General features: G+C 39.0%; 2 protein-coding genes across 3 annotated transcripts; one reads left to right on the top strand and one right to left on the bottom strand.

The window, feature by feature from the left end:
* Positions 1-110: 110 nt before the first annotated feature.
* Positions 111-13,115, bottom strand: LOC139954595 (splicing factor 45-like). Of its 2 annotated transcripts, none has more exons than XM_071954478.1 (12): positions 13,023-13,115; positions 11,459-11,624; positions 10,211-10,416; positions 9,592-9,773; positions 8,672-8,922; positions 7,857-7,928; positions 6,259-6,451; positions 5,329-5,474; positions 4,203-4,384; positions 2,963-3,061; positions 1,696-1,768; positions 111-786 (listed from the first exon to the last, which is right to left on the bottom strand). In XM_071954478.1, exons 2-12 carry the CDS (start codon positions 11,535-11,537, stop codon positions 683-685), a joined length of 1,587 nt encoding a protein of 528 aa, XP_071810579.1. In that variant the 5' UTR covers positions 11,538-11,624; positions 13,023-13,115; the 3' UTR covers positions 111-682. The 2 variants fall into 2 exon arrangements, with proteins under 2 accessions (XP_071810579.1, XP_071810580.1); XM_071954479.1 differs by having other exon boundaries at positions 9,592-9,770.
* Positions 12,867-21,187, top strand: LOC139954598 (cyclin-Q-like). The gene is made up of 5 exons (XM_071954484.1): positions 12,867-12,965; positions 13,579-13,951; positions 14,572-14,686; positions 15,184-15,429; positions 16,708-21,187. The coding sequence occupies exons 2-4, from the start codon at positions 13,647-13,649 to the stop codon at positions 15,337-15,339; spliced, it is 576 nt and encodes a 191-aa protein (XP_071810585.1). The 5' UTR covers positions 12,867-12,965; positions 13,579-13,646; the 3' UTR covers positions 15,340-15,429; positions 16,708-21,187.
* Positions 21,188-21,294: the final 107 nt, after the last annotated feature.

Raw genomic sequence — 21,294 nt, 5'->3', positions numbered from 1 at the left:
AAAAAAAACAAAAAAACATGACTAGTATGGGTATTGCAACCTCCGGATTAATGTGCTGGCATGGTGTGGACGAATATTCTCCCAACCCCCCCCCCTCCCCCGGTGAATCTGTCCCCGTAGACAACTTTACCCGACTTGTCTAGGGTACAACGTCCCCCAAGACTATCTCCTACGATAAACTGTCTCTCGATAGCTGATTCTGCCCGCCATGCTCAACACGGATAATGTCCTGCAACGGAGAGTGTGTCCCCCAAGCATGAACGTCCATTGACAGAACTTCGGCGAGCCATTTTTCGTAGGTTTGACACACATTTTCACCAATATTTTTCAGTAAGTAATTTTTCATTAGAAGACGTGTACATTTGTAACACAATTGAACACAATTGTCAGGTGGCAAGGAGCTGTATAATATCGAGGAAAAATTCAGGAGAAAAAAATGTTTGCACCCTCTAGTGTTCAAATCACGCCATCCAGTCTCACATACAGAGTATTCTTTTACCCTGATCGGTAGCCACTTCTCCCAATGAAGATTTAAACAGGAACAAACAGCTAAATGACCCCCATCGGGATATACTGGTACCCTAATTGGGAACCGTATCACCCAATGGAAGTATTAATGATCACCGTTTGGGGAATGATGGTTCCCCTCAGCATCGTATCTATGTCTGACTGTTCATTCCTATCAATCTTTGGCATCTAACTCATAGCGTTGGAATTTGCTGACTTCATAAAAGCTTGCTCTGACCTCCCTCCCTCCAAACCAACGCCCATTTAAGTCCACCACAGCTGCAAGAAACAAAAGGAAGACAATAATTATACCAACGTCTTATAAAGCACACATATCTACCAACAAGGTACTCAAGGCGCTTAGTATACATTCTTTTAGAAAGATAGGTTATTGAAGTTATGAATTCGGAGACCCAATTATGTAGCATCTTATAATGGTTTACAAGGTGCTACAAGGTGCTACAGCGCATTCAGCAGCCACAGCCAGGAACACCGGGGCAAACCCCTTCTCTTAGCCTTCTCCTAGTTATGAATTTGGAGACCCAATTATGTAGCATCTTATAATGGTTTACAAGGTGCTACAGCGCATTCAGCAGCCACAGCCAGGAACACCGGGGCGAACCCTTCTCTTAGCTATAAGTATTACTCGGATCATTGCGTGCATTACACAACGCACAGGACCAACGACTTTTAAGATGGGGCAAAATCTGAGATCCGACTTAAAAGTGGTTTCCTTAGGATTAGAGCCAAGGTGGTTAAGACAAAGTGTTCATTTGGTTTTTGGAATCGTGCGATTGTTATACAATTGTAGATATTACAATCAAAACTATCATCTGAACATTTCATTCTACAAGCTTATAAGCTATCACCAACAATCCACAGCAAATATGTTAACACAGAAGAACAACCCCAAATAGGAAATCTAACACCTCTCAAATTCAAGTTTTGGGGCATAAAAACATCTTTTTACATAACCACAGTACTTAAAAAAGTGAAATGTTTCTCAAAATGTTTTAAAACTATCAAACACTGCTTAAGTCCTCTAACCAAAGGTTTTTATTGCCATCAAATTCTGTCTGGATGTGCCCATTTTATCAATATAATAATACATGAAAGGGTTAACAATTTAAAGTGCCTGGATTCTCAAACTCAAAACATTTGTGGAGTTTCTTAAAATCATTGGCTTACCTTTGATGGCAGATTCCACTCTCTGAAACTCGACAAAAATCCGAACAGCACAATCATCAGGAGCACCTGGTTCCTTTAAATGGAATAAAAAAAATTTTTTTTAAAAAGCTGTAACTTTCACTTCAATATCAACTAAACCGCCACAAAGATACATTATTGAAAACAATAAATTAAAAATATTAATTTTGGCTTTTACCCATACACCGATGTGTGTTAGCACTGTATACTCAGTACTTTCCCGCAAGACTTGAGAAAGTACCGAGTATACAGTGCTAACACACATCGGTGTATGGGTAAAAGCCAAAATTAATATTCTTCATCCCTGATGCAAATTTAATATCTTTTATATAATAAATTTAAAAACGAACTGTCAAATGTTTTTTGAATAGTTTTCAAATTCCTCCCACTGAAGTATTTAAATATGAACAAAATTAGAAACAACATGCCAGTCGGGTAGACCACCCAAGAAGGTGATGCTGGAATCACTGCTACACCTTCCCATTGTTGATACCCCCCCCCCCCCCCACTGGTTGGCATGGACGGCCGATGTTAGAAAAACATCAAATTATGGTTAACAGATAATATGACACAGTTCAATACTTCTGCAAACTTTCCTTAAACTTTCAAAACCTTTTGTTTTCATATTCGTGTAACGTTGTTACAAATTGTAGCTACCTGTTTTTGCCTTGCATTTATGGCTTTTCATAGTTTTCCATTCTTGATTTGCAAAACTTTGGCTTTGACGTTGCAATAGAGTTATAGATAATAACTAGAGGGCGTGCACCAACGCAGCAGGATCGAAAGGAGACATGCACGCCATTTTGTAACATGAACGTATAATATTTAATGTATGTTTTCTTTTTGTGTAGGCGCCTTAATCGGTCTTCTGGAGAAGTGCGCATTATAAATTAATATTTATTATTATTATTAACGTTGTACGTGCCTTGAAAATGAAGTAGGCCTACACATTGGTGTGTATATATGACAAATAAACGTTTGCGTTTTTTTTTTTTTCTTTCAAAATGTTCAACTTACAAAATGGCCACACCCGGGGCCACGAAACTAAGGCCGTGTCCGAATTGGTGACTTTGGCTACAGCTACGGCTAGATCAGCGCGTCTGTCAGTGTTGAAGAATAGCAGACGCGCGCGCCCTAGCCATAGCTGTAGCCGAAGTCGCCAATTCGGACAGGGCCTCAGCCAGTGCGCTCTCTACCACCACATCCCAGTCTGGCATCCCGCCTCTCTGTAATCTCATCACACACTCACCTCATAGATTACGACCCTGCCTACTTCTCCATATTTAGCGCATTCTTCAGCTGTTTCTGGCTGTAGATCATCATCAACCTCGCCAGGCCCAACCATGTTCTGAAGCCAGGAGACAAACCAAGTACAGTGCAGCATTAGTAAATGAGAAAGGATATCTTGTTTTCATGTCAAACTTACTGAGCCAATAGAGCAACCTATACGCGCAAGTTATAATAATAATAATAATATAATAATAATAAAAATAATAATAAAAAATAATGATAAATCACATTCATATACATGTAGCATCAAATCCATTGTAAAAATGCTCCCAGGCGCTTTCCAATAACTATAACATTAAACCACAAAAAGTAAAATCATGAAAAGATCAAAATATGACCCACAAATGCGATCATTAAAACAATGAAGGTGAAAGTTTACAGATTTATATAAGCAATTAATCACAACCGCAAAAAACAAATATATTATAAAGATCCTGAAAAAAATACCCTAAGATTCACAACAGAAAAAAATTAACAAGAAACCAGTCAAAAAAAAAAAAAATAATACAAAGCACAAAAATAAAAAAAGCGTAAAACTAAAACCGTGAGAATCACCCGATTAAAAAGCACAACACTACAGTAAAACAGCAGGACGACAAGATAATTGAACAATAAGTTAATTTAAAAATTGATACAAACAAGTAGGTCCACGAGCAATACGAACACGGTATCTTGCTCAATAATTTATACAATTCAATGAAACTTAGATTTCTATATCCACTAATAGGAATTACAGAATCATGGGGACATTGTTATTTGAGTACATTACAATACAAGCAAAGAGTAAACACGACCAATGATAATGATACAGAAAAGATGTAACAATATAAGGAGTAAGGAGGCTGTATAAATAAGCCGAGGCTTGTTGGGAACGGCCCGAGACTCAACACAAAAACACTATAGCAAAGACAACAAACAAAAGCTTGTCAACTACTGGTCACTCATGGGTCCAGGATTTGTACCGACTCAAATTATTATTTTCATTTTGCAAAATGAACATACAACAAATTTTAGAAATGGTCAAAGATATATAAAGAACAACTAAAATAAGGGATAATACTCGGGCGGGATTTGAACCCAAGACCTTCGCACTTCTAGAGCGGTGTCTTATATACCAACTAGACCCCCGAGAATGCCCAGTAGCTAGAGGCAGAGGGTACTGCAACGATTTCAAATGTCCATCTATTAACTATACTTACCATGAGGAGAACCACTTTGGTTGGATTCTTCATGACGGATTTGATATCTGATTTGGGTGGTGGAACAGCTGAGGATGGTCCTGGTGGTCCGGGTGGTCCCAATGGTCCTGGTGGTCCAGGTGGTCCTGGTGGTCCAAGTGGTCCTGGTGGTCCAGGTGGGGGAGGCATAACAGGTGGAGAGTCTTCACAAGGAGAAAAGAAAAAACAACCAGAAGTCAACATTTTGGTTACATTAAAGGCACTGGACATAATCCTACTCTTAGGAACATGTATACAATCCAGCATTAGAAGATCAAAGATATCGTACAGGAGTATATGGTTTTACCAAAGAAACATAGGAGCGGAACCATGTATGCAATAAAACATGAACAAAAGAATTTTGAAAGCAATAAGCCTGGGCGACTAGTGCGACTAGTGTCGTAGTCGCGACTATTGATTGCTTAGTGGCGTTGCGACCACCATTTTTAAACCGCTCGGTGAATCATGCCCCCATGACTTCTACAAAAGTAGTCGCAACTACTACAAAAAGATAGTTGAGACTACCCATTTGGTGAACTAATTGTGTCGCCTACAACAAGTCACAACAACATAGTTTGCTTTCGAAATCAGACAATAGTGACACAATCCTTCAATTCTTTCAGTGTGAACTTTACTATTGCACCTGTGGCAAACATTATGCCGCAATGCATCTTGGGAATTAAAAATAAGTCGCGACTAATGTCAAAGTCGCGACCAAGCGGATTCTATTCAGCGGAGTGTGGGTTCGAATCCCGGGCGTGACACTTGTGTCCTTGAGCAAGACACTTAACTATAATTGCTTCTCTCCACCCAAGGGTAAATGGGTACCTGTGAGGACAGAGTTGGTTCTTGTGATTGATTAGCCTTTATTGCGCTACATATTTGGCGGCACAGGCTGTTTACTCCCCAGGGAGAGCTGAGATGGTTTAAGGAATGATTAAAGGCCCAGTGACCAGGGGTAATAATGTTGAAGCGCCATGAGCATCACTGCGTGACGGAACTGAGCGCTGTATAAGAAGCCACTATTATTATTTATTATTATTTGAGGCACGACTATTGACGTAGTAAATTTCACTGGTCGCCCAAGCCTATTGAACCTTCATCTTACCTGTTTTCCTCTCGATGATCTTGCCTCCTCTTTTACTCGTCTTCTCCACCTGTAGAGCTGTACTTATCCCCTGCTCAGACTTCCCGAGTCCTCGCCCTTCCTGGAAACCGTATTTAGCCATGATCTTGGCAGCCACTGAATTAACACTGGAATTAGATAACAACAAGAACAATGTTTAAAGACGCTGGACACTATCGGTAATTGTCAAAGACCAGTCTTCTCACTTGGTGTATCTCAACATATGCATAAAAAAACAAACCTGTGAAATTTTTAACTCAATTGGTCGTCTAAGTTGCAAGATAAAAAAAAAACACTTGTCACACGAAGTTGTGTACTTTCAGATGCTTATGGGAAAAGGTGAGTTTAAGGGATATTTTGAAATCAGTATTAGTGAAATAGCATGATATATCTGATATATCTGATTGTTCCAAAGGTTTGGAGCAGCTGCATAAAAAAAGAAAAAAAAATAATATTGAGAGCACCTTCATGTTGTGCAGTTACTTGGAAGAAGTATCGTGGCCGAGCGGTTAAGAGCACCGAATTCAAACTCTGGTGTTTCTGATCAGCAGAGTGTGGGTTCGAATCCCCAGCCGTGACACTTGTGTCCTTAAGCAAGACACTTGTCCATTGCTTCGTCCTTCGGATGGGACGTAAAGCCTTCGGTCCCAGTTGTGTGAAGTATGTAAAAGAACCCAGAGCACTTATCGAAAAAAGAAGGGGTACGCCCCGGTGTTCCTGGCTGTGGCTGCTTAATGCGCTGTAGCACCTTGTAAACCCTTATAAGGTGCTAACTAATTGGGTCTCAAAATTCATCATTGCAATAAGCTGTCTTTCTGAAAGTTTGTGTATACTCAGTGCCTTGAGTACCTTGTTTGGTAGATAGGTGCGCTATAAGACTTGGATAATATTATTATTATTAGTATTACTCACCCCATACCCACAGGTACCTGGAACCCACTGCCCTTGGATGGTGGAGGGGGTCCCAGTGGGCGACTGAACTCCTCCGAGCCGTCCGTTAGCGGAGGTGTTTGCGATCTTTCAGGATCCTGATCATGCATTCCATCTTTCTTGCCCTTAAAGATATCAGCGAAGGGGCGCTTAGAAGATGACATAGGGGGTGCAACTGAAATGGGCAAGGGATAAGAATAGAGTTCAGTTACAACGAGTAGCACTTCAGTTTGTGAGTTTTATTTGGTTTTACCCTAACACCGTTGTGTGTAAGAACTGTATACTCAGTCCTTTCACAGGCATATTAGTGGGATTCGAACCAACGACCTTTGGCAATCAAGAGCAGATGTCTTACCAACTAGAGCACCAAGATTGCCCCATAACTAGAGGCAGTTCAAATCCTTTATTTTAAGAAGTCTGGTACACAGACTTGCTTGTTTACAAGTTACCACTTAATACTACATTTCATGACTGGTGCAAAAACATTTGTTCGTGATGTCCATGGACATCAGGTTCAAATTTGCTACTAAAAAGAGTATCAATTAAAGCCATTATACACTTTCGGTAAACAGTATTGTCCAAGTCCCACACTTCGTGTATCACAACTTATATATAAAACAACAAACCTGTGAAAATTTAGGCTCAATCGGTCATCGGAGTCGGGAGAAAATAACGGGAAAACCCACTCTTGTTTCCGCGCGTTTCGCCGTGTCATGACATGTGTTTAAAATAAATCCGTAATTCTCGCTAACGAGAATTTATATTGTTTTACTGTTTTCTCAAAAAGTAAAGCATTTCATGGACTAATATTTCAAGAGAAGTCTTTCACCATTACCTTCTGTAAACCCTGTAAATTATTTGTAAATCTGTGAACTTTTTTTTTGTTTCTGTACCGAAAGGGTCCAGTGGCTTTAAAGGGCATTTCACACTGTTTTAACATGAGGTTAGAGCTTGCTATTTTCTTCACTTACATGAGTAGTCTTATTTTAGTTTTATTAGACTTTACACTGGCATAAGAATATAGAAATACAAATCGATACGAAAAAAAAATAAAGAATTATTATCTACTGAAAAAAAACAGTGCCTCACAAATTAAAGTGCATTCGACCTTAGAGTCTCCCTTAAAATGATTCGGGTACTTTTTCGAAATGTCCACAGATTTGCATTAAATTTACAGGGTTTGAAGATAATGATAGTGGAAAGCTTCCCTTCAAATATTACTAACTAAGGTTGTGTAGTTTTTGAGAAATGAGTAGGTAACAAAATAATTTTCGTCTCAGAAAGACAAAAATTATTTAGCATGTAAAATCCCATTAACCAGTTATGATATTATACCAAAACCATAGCATAACTGGTTAATACGTTTTTACAAAATTATTTGTTTTACTCATTTCTCAAAACCAACAGCACCCCAGAAATGAAAATTTCAAGGAAAGCTTTCTACTATCATAGTCTTTAAACTGTATAAGTTTAATGTAAATCTGTGGACATTGTTTTTTGTGTTAGGAAAAAGTACATAGACCTTTAAGGAATGACTTAAGAAATTCCGTCGGTCAGGGATGTTTACAGATTTCACTCACATTCGTTCTCTTGGATGGGTTTATCGTCGTAGATGAGTGAGCTAGGAGGCGCTATGGCAGCTCCACTTCCTCCTGGTCAAAGGTCAAAAGTCAAAGGTGAAAAGGAACAAAGGTCATTGCTAAGACTTAGTTCTATTCACAGCCAATAATAAGGAAATCCAAGTGTGGTGAAGAGTTTTTAAACTAGTCATGTAGGCGAGGTATACTTTTGGTTATCACTCTTTAAAAATTAAGGGCAATAACAAACTTGCTCAGAAGCCAATCCAGCAGCATTTGAAAGTATTTTGAGAGACATTTCACTTGTTATGTGGTTAAGTAGAAAGATAACAGTTTCATGGCCCCAAGTTGGAACCTTGGCATTTTATAACTGAGGATCTTGATATAATGAGGATGATTTATGCATAAGATTCAGGGAAGAAAAGAAGTGATTTGGGGGTTGAACAAAGACAAATTTACTAGAGCGGGATTCGAGCTAAAGACCTCCGGATTAACGTGCAGGCGCTCTACTAACTGAGCTATCTTGCCTTATGTTTGCCATCTCCCTGTTTTGTCAATATCTTTGTTCGGTGGTCGTACAATCCTTAACTACCCTGTAGCCAGGGATCATCCTGCATCCCCTGTGAAGTGGCAGCCAAGGGATCACCTTATGAGGATGCAACTTTTTAAATCAGCTATCAAATGTATCAAATATTTTATTTGAAATTACAAAAAAAAGAGTAGCCAGGGATTATCAGGGGAATGCAACTTTTTATTTCAGCTAAAAAATACAAAAAAACATTTACACTCGAATACAAAAAAAGACGCAAAAATTTCACCTTTTCTTCTTTGCCTGTCTCGCTCCTCTTCCTCTTCTTCGTCAGGACGACGAGAGAATCCCCTGGGTGGGGATCTGTCTCTCTCCCTGTCTCTATCCCTATCTCTCCTGCGGTCTCTATCTCTGTCCCTATCTCGGCCTCTATCTCGGTCTCGGTCCCGGTCACGATCCCGGTCGCGATCCCGGTCTCGATCCCGGTCACGATGTCTGTCACGATCCCTGTCTTGGGGACGATCATAATCTCGATTACCTCTGCGAGAAAAACAACAACAGAAAAGAAGTATGAGAATAAATAAACACAATACATTTTAGTAAATAAAATTGTGGAAAGGTTGTACCCCAATTTTGGCAATATTAACATTGGTAACTATGGAAAAATCCTTAAGTTTATGTTTTGTAAACAAATGTTTTAATAGATGGAAATTTGCATCGGGATATGGAATACTAATTTTGGTCGTACCCATATACACTGATGTGTATAATAGATGTTAAATTTGCATCGGGATAAAGAATATTAATTTGGTTTTTACCCATACACCGATGTGTGTTAGCACTGTATACTCAGTACTTTCCCCGAGTCCAGTGAAAAAATATAACAGGCATATTACTCGGGTGGGATTCCAACCAACGATCTCTTGCAATTCTAGATGCATTGTCTTTCCAACTAGACCACCGAGATTGCCCAGTAGCTACAGGCAGTTCGAATACTATGTTTTGGCAGCGGGTTTTGCAACGATATATAACAGAGTAGCCGAGTAGCGCATATCTGCAGCACAGACTGTATACTCCCCAAGGAGCCGAGTTGGTTTTAGGAATGAACATTGAGGCTGATCAGTGACCAGGGGTATTAATGTTGGAAACGCTTTGAGACGCCCTTCGGGTGTGAAAAGCGCTATATAAAAACTGATAATTATTATTTACCTGTACAGTTCATTTTCTCTTTGTCTCTCGACTCTCAGCATCTCCTGCATGACTTTATCTCGCATCTTCTTAACAACCTTCTCATACTCGTTGGGAAAGGCTGGGTCGTACTCGTTATCTACGTCAGCGGCCAAAGGCATGGACTCGATGAATGCTGGTTGAGAGGACTTGGAAGAACTCTGCTGCAAATGGGAAGGCAGCAAAGAGGGAATCAATTATAAGACTATAAAGAGCAGTCGTGTGGACACTATTGGTAATTACTCAAAATAATTGTTAGCATAAAAACCAATTTGGCAACGAGCAATAGATAACTGTTGATGGTATAAAACATTGTAAGAAACGAGAGGTAAAAAAAAGAGGTAATTTCTCACTCAAATAAAAAAGTTACTTCAGACCTGAGGCCTTAGGCATCTGAAAGCACACAAAGTAGTGCAACAAGGATGTTTTCTTTCATTGTTTCTTGCAACTTCGATGACCAAGTGAGTCCACATTTTCACAGGTTTGTTATTTTATGCATTAGTTGGGATACACCAAGTGTGAATACTGGTTTTTGACAATTACCAAACGTGTCAAGTGACTTTGATGTTGATTAAACATGATAACAATACAACTGACTCACAGGTTTGACTGGTACAAAAGATGGTCTTGGAGGCGAGGGTGGTGGCGGTAACATTAGACCCGCTTCCTCGACCCCGCCCCCTCCTTTCTTCAAGTCAATAACGGGGGCAAGGGTTGCTGCTCTTATTCGTCGTTGCGCTTCAGTGAGTGACGCTTTCTTCATGCGGAGGTGGGACTGCATCATGCGGATACCAGCGGACCATCCAGCTGTAGAAAGAAAAGGTAACAAAACAAAAGTTGCCTCATATTAGTGAACTGTACCTCGCAAACTGAAGTGGTATGGGCACACTTCACGATCATCAGGACTTGCTAAGATGATTTTGCAAGGCACTGTACAAGGAGGAAGAAAGAGGCAGGCAGAGAAAAAGGTGGGGGGACAACATCATGGAGTGGATGGGAGTGACACTAAATGAATCCCGGAGAAACTCCGAGGATCAAGAGGGATGGGGGAAACTGACCGACAAGTCGTCAAGTGAAGTCCCTACGGTCAGAAAACTACGGGATAGGTAACAAGTAACAGGTAACAGCTCGCAAGCCTGAGTATATAAGGGTGCTTTCTACGTAAAACAGAAACACCTGCAGGTATGTATGCTTCGTTTTTGAAAGGGCAAGGGCACCAAGGCATTTTCTCCTTAGTAAAGGGCACCCTATGAGGAAATTGTAAATTCGTACTGTAGCATTTCAAGGGCACCAAGGCAATGACCAGGCCTGCACCTAAAGTATCAGGCCTGCACCTGGCTCATTGGAATTCACTTCCTGATAGAAAAGCAAACTCAAACTTCAAGAATCATTCAAGAAACTGCTGAAGACCTACTGGTGGGCCATTTTTTTTTGGGGGGGCCATCTTTGTTTTAGATTTGTTTTGACCCGTGTTGGACACATCCTACAGCCTATATGCTTCACTTTTGAAAGGACAAGGGCACGAAGGCATGTTGTTATTGGTAAAGGAACCCTAGATGAGCAATTGTAAATTTCTACTGGATCATTTCAAGGGCATCAAGGCAATGACCAGGGGGCATGGAGGCAATCATCTTCAGGCTCGTATGCTTCCGTGATTGCGCGTCTGCTTAGTGCACAACTCTACGGCGTTTGCCAACCAACAGGGTCTGTACGCATGTGTGAATGTAATTAGCATATTTCATGGGAAGGGTCCATTGCCCTCATTGCCTTCCTGAAGTATCAGGCCTCTTAGCAACCTCTGGAAAGGGTGCTCCACAAATGCCAGCTTATTATTAAGTTTGCTACTTACAGACATCGGGTTTCTTAGATTCTGGTGTGGTGTCTTTTTTCGGAGACGTGTCCACCCCAAGCCCATCGTAGAGTGACATGATTATTTCACTTCTTGTTTACAATAATTGCAGAGCGTTTAAAAGTAAATTCTAGATGTGGTTCGAAGGATAACCAGTCATCATCACCTGTTGATAAGATAAAAATAATCTCTTGCTTAAAAAAAAATTATTTATCAAATTTAGATTATTATTTTTTTTTTTAAACATGATCGTGTTATTATTTATCAAATATAGATTATTATTTTTTTTTTTAAACATGATCGTGTAGACGTCTGATACCACTCAGATAAGTTGTTTATTCATTAATCAGGAAAACAAATTATTTTCAACTAGGTTTTATTTGTCTAAAACGGTCAAACGGAACTTGTGCCTTTCGGTGTCATGCCACACTACAGCGCCTCATCAGAAAAAAGGCACAATATGTTTGGGTCTGGGTCAACCGACCACTCTGACTGAGTCTCTGTGCATGCTCAGTCAGCAGAATGTATTAATTGGCAACGAACACTTTTTGGCATGGCACCATTTAATTTTAACAGTTGCTACGGATTGCAATGTGAACTAATACATCCTGGACTAGAAACATTTTAATTTCATTAGAAATTATCTTACTTCGAAACATCTCACCTATCTAAAAAAAAAAAAAAAAAATTAAATGTAAAAGTTAAAAAGCTTAAATTTTCAATGTGAATGTCCATGTATTATTTAAAACACCAAACTTCTTTTTATGATACATGTACGTTTAGAAATACCTCCATGCTCAGTCAGTCTCCTCAGCTAAAGACTACTTACTCCTAGTCAGACTTAAACTTTAAAGACACTAAACAAAATTGGTGACTACTCACAATAAAACCTTACTTGGTAACAAGTAATCGGGGGAAAGGTTGATAGTATTAGTATAAAACATTGTGAGAAACGGCTCCCTCTGCTCTGATGAAGTGACGTAGTTTTCGAGAAAGAAGTAATTTTCATCACATTTTATTTAGAGACCTCAGATTTAGAACTTTGAGGTCTCGAAATCATGCATCTCAAAGTGTACAACTCCGTGTGACAAGGGTGTTTTTTCTTTCATTATTATCTCCCAACTTTGATGACCGATTGAGCTCAAATTTTCACAGGTTGGTTGTTATTTTGCATATGTTAAAATACAGCAAGTGTGATAAGAATGGTCTTTGATTTGATAAATTACCAATGTGTCCAGTGTCTTTAAATGTTTATATGGTGTGCTCCTGTATGTAGTCAACCAGAGGAATATAACTTGGATGATAAATTATGGATGTTTTTCTGACTTTTTCAGCAGGGAAAGCAAACCACACGATATTAATATATAAAATTACGCCCTCAACGTCTACACCCATACACACACACACATGGCTTCCCTCCACACCACACACACAAAACAGAACCAGGAATATCGGCGGTTCGCTCAGCGTGTAAAACACCCGACAATGACCTCATAACACAACGGCGGTATGTTTGAAAGGAAACAGAATACTTATGCTATTATATTTATAAATAAGTACTTACATCTTTGAGTGGATTTCATGAAAATTCAGCACAAAACATTCACAGAAAAACGGCGCGATGGCCGTCAAACATTATTGAGTTTTTGTAAGTCGTGGCACCCCGACGCTCTACGTTTTTTGAAATGCTCTGTTGTCGAGGTACTAGCACCTGACTATTTTGATTCCAACAATCAGCAGTGTCAACAGACAACATAAAAGCATGGAGGGAGAAAACAAAACAAACAAAAACAACCTTGAGAAATATGACTTTCAGTTTTTCCTAGAAAATGTGGAATCCTTAAAAACAAAATATGAATTATAAATTTATATTAATAATATACTAAAAACATTCAATTCATTTTAATTTTGTATTGAGTCAACGACAACGAAGAAATACAAAATTAAACTATATACCCAGTAAAACTTTTGGAAACTATCCTATATGTTGTTGTTTCTCCATCCATCACGGTTTTTCACAATGTACATCAGTCAATTCAAAGCATTTTTTAACGTTAAAAAAGGGCAGGATAAAATAAATATTTCTAATGTGATATTTCCATGTTTCTTTGCAATTTCAGCAAATTCACGCTATACTCTGTGGAGGATTCCTTAACCAATAAATCATACCTCTGTTGTAAAATTTACCATGGCAACACCAGTTGCCATGGCAACTTCCTCCTCAACAAGCCAACGACCAACCAACGAAGTGATCGATTCAGCTGTCGCTAAGGCCCATTTCAGGGTTGCTCAGTACATGATGGAGGCAGGCATCAAACTCAGTCTGCAGTCGGCCACCGTAGCTTCGGCATGCACAATCTACTACCGCTTCTTCTCAGTCTGCAACGTGACGGATTATGACACCCATCTCGTCGGGGCTGCTGCCATCTACTTGGCCACTAAAGTTGAGGAGCAACCAGTGAAGTTGAGAGACATTATCAATGTGTGCTACAGGTCTGTTGTGCCCAGGAGTTTGACCCAGGGGTACTCCTTTTTTGTTAAACCAATAATGACAAATTTAGAAAAAAATAAGTACTGCTGCCCAGTAACTGGGTCTACCTTGAAGTAGGATTCTAACTTGGGCTGTGTCCTAAATTTGGACTACAGCTACGTCTTCGACTGTTGCTAAGGGTATTCTAAACTTTGACGCCTGAAGACATGGAAATCTAGCTGTAGCCGTAATTGTCATTTTGGACTTGGCCTGTTATCAAATTGTTGAATACCATTATATCAACATACTTCCTAAAATTTGGGTATTTTTTTTAGGTTTTTGATTCGAAATCTGGGACCGACAGTACTTATTCAATAAGCGGTTTAGGCAACATTATTCCAAAACTTATTTCCCCAAAACCCTTTCACAAACAATTAACTTTTCTGCTCAGCAGTTCTTGTTCTATTCATTTTGTATACACCGATGTGTGTAAGCACTGTATACTCGGTACTATCCCAAGTTGTGTGAATAAAATCACAGGCATATTACTCGGGTGGGGTTCATCAAACCCACGACCTTTGCAAGTTTTTGCTCTGTTATGCAATTTTTTGTTCTTGGGCTAACGCAATATATTTCGTTGCAGGATTCTACACAAATCTGAGTCCCCCCTTGAGATCGGGAAGCGGTACTGGGATCTCAGGGAGAGCGTGGTCAACTGCGAGCTGCTGCTAATACGAATGCTCAAGTTCAACCCCAAGGTAATTGATGCATGCGGTGGTATAGGTTGCTGAGGCACAAAGCACTCGCCTATCTCTCACTACTGTAGATTTGCTGTAAATTTGCTTCAGGGATAATAAAGACTATTTGATTGCACACATATAGCGATTTGTAAAGCACTGTCATGGCTGTATACTCCACTCTTGTGAAAAAAATCCACCGACATAACTTGGTTGGAATTTGAACCCGAGACCCAGGCCTAATACTTCAAAGAGGCAATGAAGGCGATTTGCTTCCATGCCCCCTGGTCATAGCCTTGGTGCCCTTGAAATGCTGCGGTGGAAATTTACAATTTCCACATAGGGTGCCCTTTATCAAGGAGGAAATGCCTTGGTGCCCTTGCCCTTTCAAAAATGAAGCATACGGACCTGCGAGACCTTTGCCATTCTTAGAGCAGATGTCTAACCACTAGACCACTGCAATTGCCTTTTCATCTACAGCCTCCAATATCAGATTGTTGTTTTGTTTGCTCATCCAGGTCACTCTGCCGCATAAATACTTGGTGCATTATTTAAAATCTCTTGGAGATTGGATCGAACCGGATGTGTGGAAGACCACACCTATTAGCAAGATGGCATGGGCCATGTTAAGAGACAGTTACCACAGTCATATGTGCATACGGATTAAGCCCTAACATCTGGCCGTCGCTGTGGTCTATTTCGCTCTGCAGTGTTATGGTGTCGCTGTGCCCGAGAATGATCAGGCAAAGAAAAAATGGTGGCAGGTGAGAGTAAAAAAGGTTCACTTTTAAGTTGTGTTCTTTTCAAAGGGAGGGTATACTTTTGGTTACTACTCAACAAATTCATGACCATAACAAAAACTTACTTGGTAAATAGCACTCCAGAGCTGTTGATATAAGCCACTTCGGAATGTCAGTGGCGCATGTCTGTTGCTGCTGACAATGCATTTTGTCTATCTCCAATAACCTTTTGACAATCTGGTATTGTCAAAAGGTTATTGGAGATAGACAAAATGCATTGTCAGCAGTAACAGACATGCGCAGCCGACATTCCGAAGTGGCTTATTACAACATTGTTTTAGAAACGACCCCAATAAGTTATTTGCGAGTTAGATTTGAATAATGTCCGGTACAATGACTTGCTTAGTTAGTCACAAGTTACCGCTTACATTTGAATTCCTTGGACTAAAGAGACAGTTGCTATGTCAAATGGTTCGGGGCAAGCTATTGCATAGCAACCTCCAGATCAGCAAAACCTAGCACCATTGTGCTATACACACCCATTCAGAATCATGTATGGGTGTTCACCCTCTCTCACAGAACTACGCAAAAGATTGCTCTAATCATGTGACATAGCAACTGTCTCGATAGTCTGAGGAATTTAACCTTAAGTGGTGACTTGTGATCAAGCACATCATTGTACCAGACAATATTCAAATCTAACACGCAAATGGCTTATTAAAGTATGCAGTTCTAGAGAAAGAGGTACTTTTCACCCCAACATCTCAAAGCTCACAATTCTAGATGCAAAAAGATGTTTTTTCTGTCATTATTTTCTTGCAACTTTGATGTCCTAGTGAGCCCAAATTTTTGCAGGTTTGTCATTCTATGCATATGTTTTTATACATCAAGCGACAATTACCAAAAGTATACCCTGCTTTCAAGGAGTGCGGACAACTTGTATCTTGTTGATTGCGTCAACAATGTGGTTGGGACAAAATGGTAGATAAGAAGAGGGAAAAGAAATAATAACATAGTAAATGAGTCTGTCTTAATAAAGGGATATCTGTGTAAAAGGAGAAGGTAAAGACAGAAAGCCATTAGACATTTCCATTCCTGGATGTCCAGACCATAGGGTTGAATGATCTGGGGGCGCCTTATCCATAGTTTCTTTCTCCTCAGACCTAGTGCCTCACTGCAATGTAAAATCATGTCAAAAATGGAGTGATTAGGAAGATTGAAGTGATGTCCTATTGTTTAAATGCGTGTCTGTTGCTTTAAAAACTCAGTGAACTGTTCTATTTTTTGTTTTACTTTCTGCAGGTATTCAGCGAGGATCTAAAAGAGGAGAAGGTCCAAGAAATTGTTCTAGAACTAATTGAAATGTATGATATGGAAACAAAAGTATAGCATAAAAACTAATCATGTACAAGAAGACATCAGAACTGCTGCGACAAAATCCCTACTCTTTCCACTTTCACCATTAAATGCATCACTGTGAAAAGGTCAAAACATTTAGCCCAGGGACCAATGTTAAATGTCAACCTTTAAAGTTGTTTTTAATTCTCTAGATTCAGATGGAAAAGAACTTTTTTTAAACATTGTTCATGATTAAAAATGATTAAAAATGTCTCACCTTTATAGAGATAGAAAATGTGATATGGGCTGATCTGTAAGCAGCAGACACAATACTATGGGCAGATTTGTAAGCAGAAATAGGAACTATAGTAATGGCTGATCCGTAAGCAGAATTAGAAACTGTGGTAAGGGCTGATCTGTAAGCAGAAATAGAAACTGTCGTGCGGGCTGATCTGTAAGCAGAAATAGAAACTGTGATACGGGCTGATCTATAAGCAGAAATATAAACTAGTATTGGCTGATCTTTAAGCAGAAACGGAAACTGTGGTAAGGGCTGATCTGTAAGCAGAAATAAAAACTGTGGTAAGGGCTAATCTGTAAGCAGAAACATAAACTGTGGTAAGGGCTGATCTGTAAGCAGAAATACAAACTGTGGTAAGGGCTGATCTGTAAGCAGAAATAGAAACTAGTATGGGCTGATCTGTAAGCAGAAATACAAACTGTGGTATGGGCTGATCTGTAAGCAGAAATAGAAACTGTGGTTAGGGCTAATCTGTAAGCAGAAACAGACACAAGGCTAAGGGCTAATCTTTAAGCGGAAGTAGTCTTCATAAACTGTGGTACGGGCTGATCTGTAAGCAGAAATAGAATCTGATCAGGCTGATCTGTTAGCAGAAACAGACAAAAGGCTAAGGGCTGCTCTCCAAACAGATGTAGTCTTCATGCCTGGGCTTAGAATCTAAAATCCTATGAATGCAAGACTCTTTACAGCTTCAATGTTGATTATTTCATCCTAAAGTATCCGATATTATTAGACTGTGCTGCTCCCAGTGCATCAGAAAGGCAAATCTCTAATCGCATTTGTGGGAGCAGATTACAATTCACTCTCTACTGTCAAATCTCCGACACCGGCCACGTGTGAGAAGGGCTTACAGTGGTACCCAAAGAGTGCACCAAGCCTGCGAAGGCGTTTTCTGTAATCTGAGAAAATCAAATTGTGTTTTTAATAATTGGATTGACCTGCTGAAGTGAGCAACAGAGATGCTGTTTGATGGTTGAGGAATTCCGTAACACTGTGCTGTAGTAATGCTGCGCCTGTGAAGAGAGGATTGAAAGAACATGTACAAGACGATTATTCTTTGTAAATCACTGTAAATTACTAAATTGTAATAAATATGCTTTGTACATTTGTATTTAATATACGTCTGTGTGTGATTTAACAAAAATTGTGATTGAAAAAAATTGTTACAAGTTATCTTTGCTGAAATTCATTTTAAGGTCCCATCCAAGCCCACATTTTCCTGTTTAGAAACACCAGAGTCCGATGCGCTTGATCACTCTGCCATATCAAACCCTACAACACACCCGACCCCAAAAAAGCATCTTGCTTATGTGTCAATACCAGGACTCGAACCCACACTCTGTTGATCAGAAACACTGGTGAACACATGCACGAGTCAGGTGGGCTAGTAGACCGCTCAGCCACAACATGACTATAGTTAGGCAGTGAAAGCAATCCACATGCAAGTCCCCCGGTGGGATTCGAACCAGGGTCTACACAGGTGAAAGGCAATTTCACACAGACGTTAAAAATTACTTGCTTATAAATGCAACATTAGTACATTTAACTTATTTAATTTAAAGTTACTGTGGTGGACACAAATACATCATACATGTATTCTTGAACAATATTGCACATTTTTACAAGCAAAGTGAATAATTGCACAAAATTACAGCACAAAATATGAATTATATTAGAATGAAAGAAATCTATGTCTTACTTCTCTTACTGTACAAACATTAGAGTATTTGTGAGTTGGTCTATCTGTAAATGCAACAAAACTTTTGCGAACGTTTATACGAGTAATGTTTTTTAGGAGATTTTTTAAGGCTCTTTCGATTTTCAACTCAACAGAACCATTCTTCACAATTCTCTCTCCTATATCCTAACAGCTTTCTTGACACAAAAATAGCAAAAACGACCGTGGGAAAATACACTCAACATATTACTATATTCATACTGATTAAACACCCTTACTTTGAAAGTGCTTGAAACGTTTCTAAGCATAAAATTAATACAAATGCAGCAAAATTGTTTTGGCAAGTTTAAACTAAAATGCATGCTATGGCCTTATTGTACACACCGTCTCATAATATTAAGTATTTTTGCACTGTGCTTTTTTCTCTTTGTAAAAGCACTTTAGAAACAGCTGCCAAATAAATAAAGCAAATAATTAAAATTGTACTCTTTGAGTTAAATTTCATGGTGAGTTAAGCATTGAAAGACTAACGCCGTGTCCGAATTATAGTGGCCAGAGTTATGGTTACAGCTAGATTTCAAAGTACGTCCTTAGCAAAAGTCGTAGCCAAAGCTGTAGCCACCAATTTGGATTCGACCTTACACACATAACCAGAGCCAAATTTCATAGAGCTGCTCTAAGCACAAAAGGTACAAGAAAATCATGCTTAATAATTTTGGTTTTACCCATATACACGTACGTGTAAACCGATGTGTGCTAGCACCGTATACTCAGTAAAAATCACAGGCATTTCTCTGGTGGGATTTGAACCCTTGACCTTTCCAATTCTAGAGCAGTGTCTTGCAGAACTCGGGAAAGTAATGAGTATACAGTGCTAACACATCGGTGTATGGGGGTAAAACCAAAATCAATATATTCCAAACATGCTTGATGCAAATTTCTATTAAAATTATGCTTAGCAGAATAAAGCAACCAACAAATATGTGAATGTATCCTGTACTCGTTTATGCTTTCAGAAAATGGTTCAGCAGTATTTGGTGCTTGTGGGCATGTCTAGGAAATCAGCCCTGGTACTTTGGGCAAACAAATACCTTAAAACTAAAACATTTTTAAGAAAAAAAAATATAACTTTGAAACATTGTGGTCTTTAACCCTGCAATCCCAAATTTAAATTTCATAGACATTTCCCCCTGCCATCCTTCTATTTGTTTTCAAATGCCACACATGTTTTGTTCATTACTGAACAGATTATTCTCTACAGTACAGACTATGATTAAGTCCTATGGGTCTATAACTTTAGTATTGCCTCGGTGCACGACTGCCATATAAGATGATTGCATATACAAGCCATTGCACCATCACTGAGCCATTTTGTTAGCTTGGAATGTGTTGGGAAAACAGTATTGTTTGGGTACCCTTGTATATATTCATCATCATACACACATGTCACACTTAAACAATTTTAAAGGCACTGGACACCTTTGGTAATTTTCAAAGACCAATAGTCTCACTTGGTGTCTCTCAGCGTAATGCATAATAAACCTGTGAAAACCTGATCAATTGATCGCAGAAGTTGCGAGAGAAAAATGAAAGCAAAAAACACCCTTTTTGTGTGCTTTCAGATGCTTGAATTGGAGACCACTCGAATTCAATTCAAATATTTCAAAAACTACGTTACTTTAGATGAAGCTGTTTGCTCACAATGTTTTATACTATCAACAACTCAATTGCTCGTTACAATCTTTTATACTATCAACAACTCAATTGCTCGTTACCAAGTAAGTTTTAAAGCTAACAATTATTTTGAGTAATTACCAAGTGTCCAGTGCCTTAAACAGTATTGAAAATGAGCAATCAGCTTTTAAAGAGAAGGCCAAGGTCAAGGGCTAATTTAAAGATATTCAGTCGTGTCCTGTTAAAGTTGAAGTAACATAGTGTAGTATCTGAAAAGTCAAAGATAATAAACTAAAGGGTACAGCCTAATTTCATCAACCCTGTAAGCATAAAAACTTGCTAAGCACAGACAAATCTTGCTTAAACATGTTAACAGAAACTGGTTACCCACCAAAATTCAATAAAGTGTATATTGTTGCTACCGGTGCCCCACTCATTATTTGCTTGGCAAAGAAATTTGACAAGCAGTATTTTCTGCTTAACAGCTTTAATTGGGCCCTACGCCCCGCAGTTTCATAACAGCTGCTTTTTGCTTGACACATTTCTGCTAAGAATAAATGAGCAGGATACCAGTCACAAACTGTACATGTAACATTTTATTTTGACTGGTTACCTTATTCTGGTACGAATAATTTTGTAATACTTAGCTACTTCTTGTGCTTAAGCAGCTCTATGAAATTGGGGCAGGGTCTGAATTTAACGACACCAATGAAGTAAACTTGGCCATGAAATATGGAATGCTCAATTAACAAATAAATAAATAAATAAATACTGCTAACAGTTAAACATATTAATACAAAAAGTAAATAAAACCACATGGAAAATGTAAGGGAAGTGCTATAAATTTGAAAATGTAAAACATATTTGTACGATTGCTATGCAAATTTGTTTTTTTTCA

The sequence above is a fragment of the Asterias amurensis genome, chromosome 2, assembly GCF_032118995.1.
Source record: "Asterias amurensis chromosome 2, ASM3211899v1".
Classification (NCBI taxonomy): Eukaryota; Metazoa; Echinodermata; class Asteroidea; order Forcipulatida; family Asteriidae; genus Asterias; species Asterias amurensis.
Note: the sequence above shows the minus strand (reverse complement) of the source record. Positions and strands in the feature narration are given on the sequence as shown.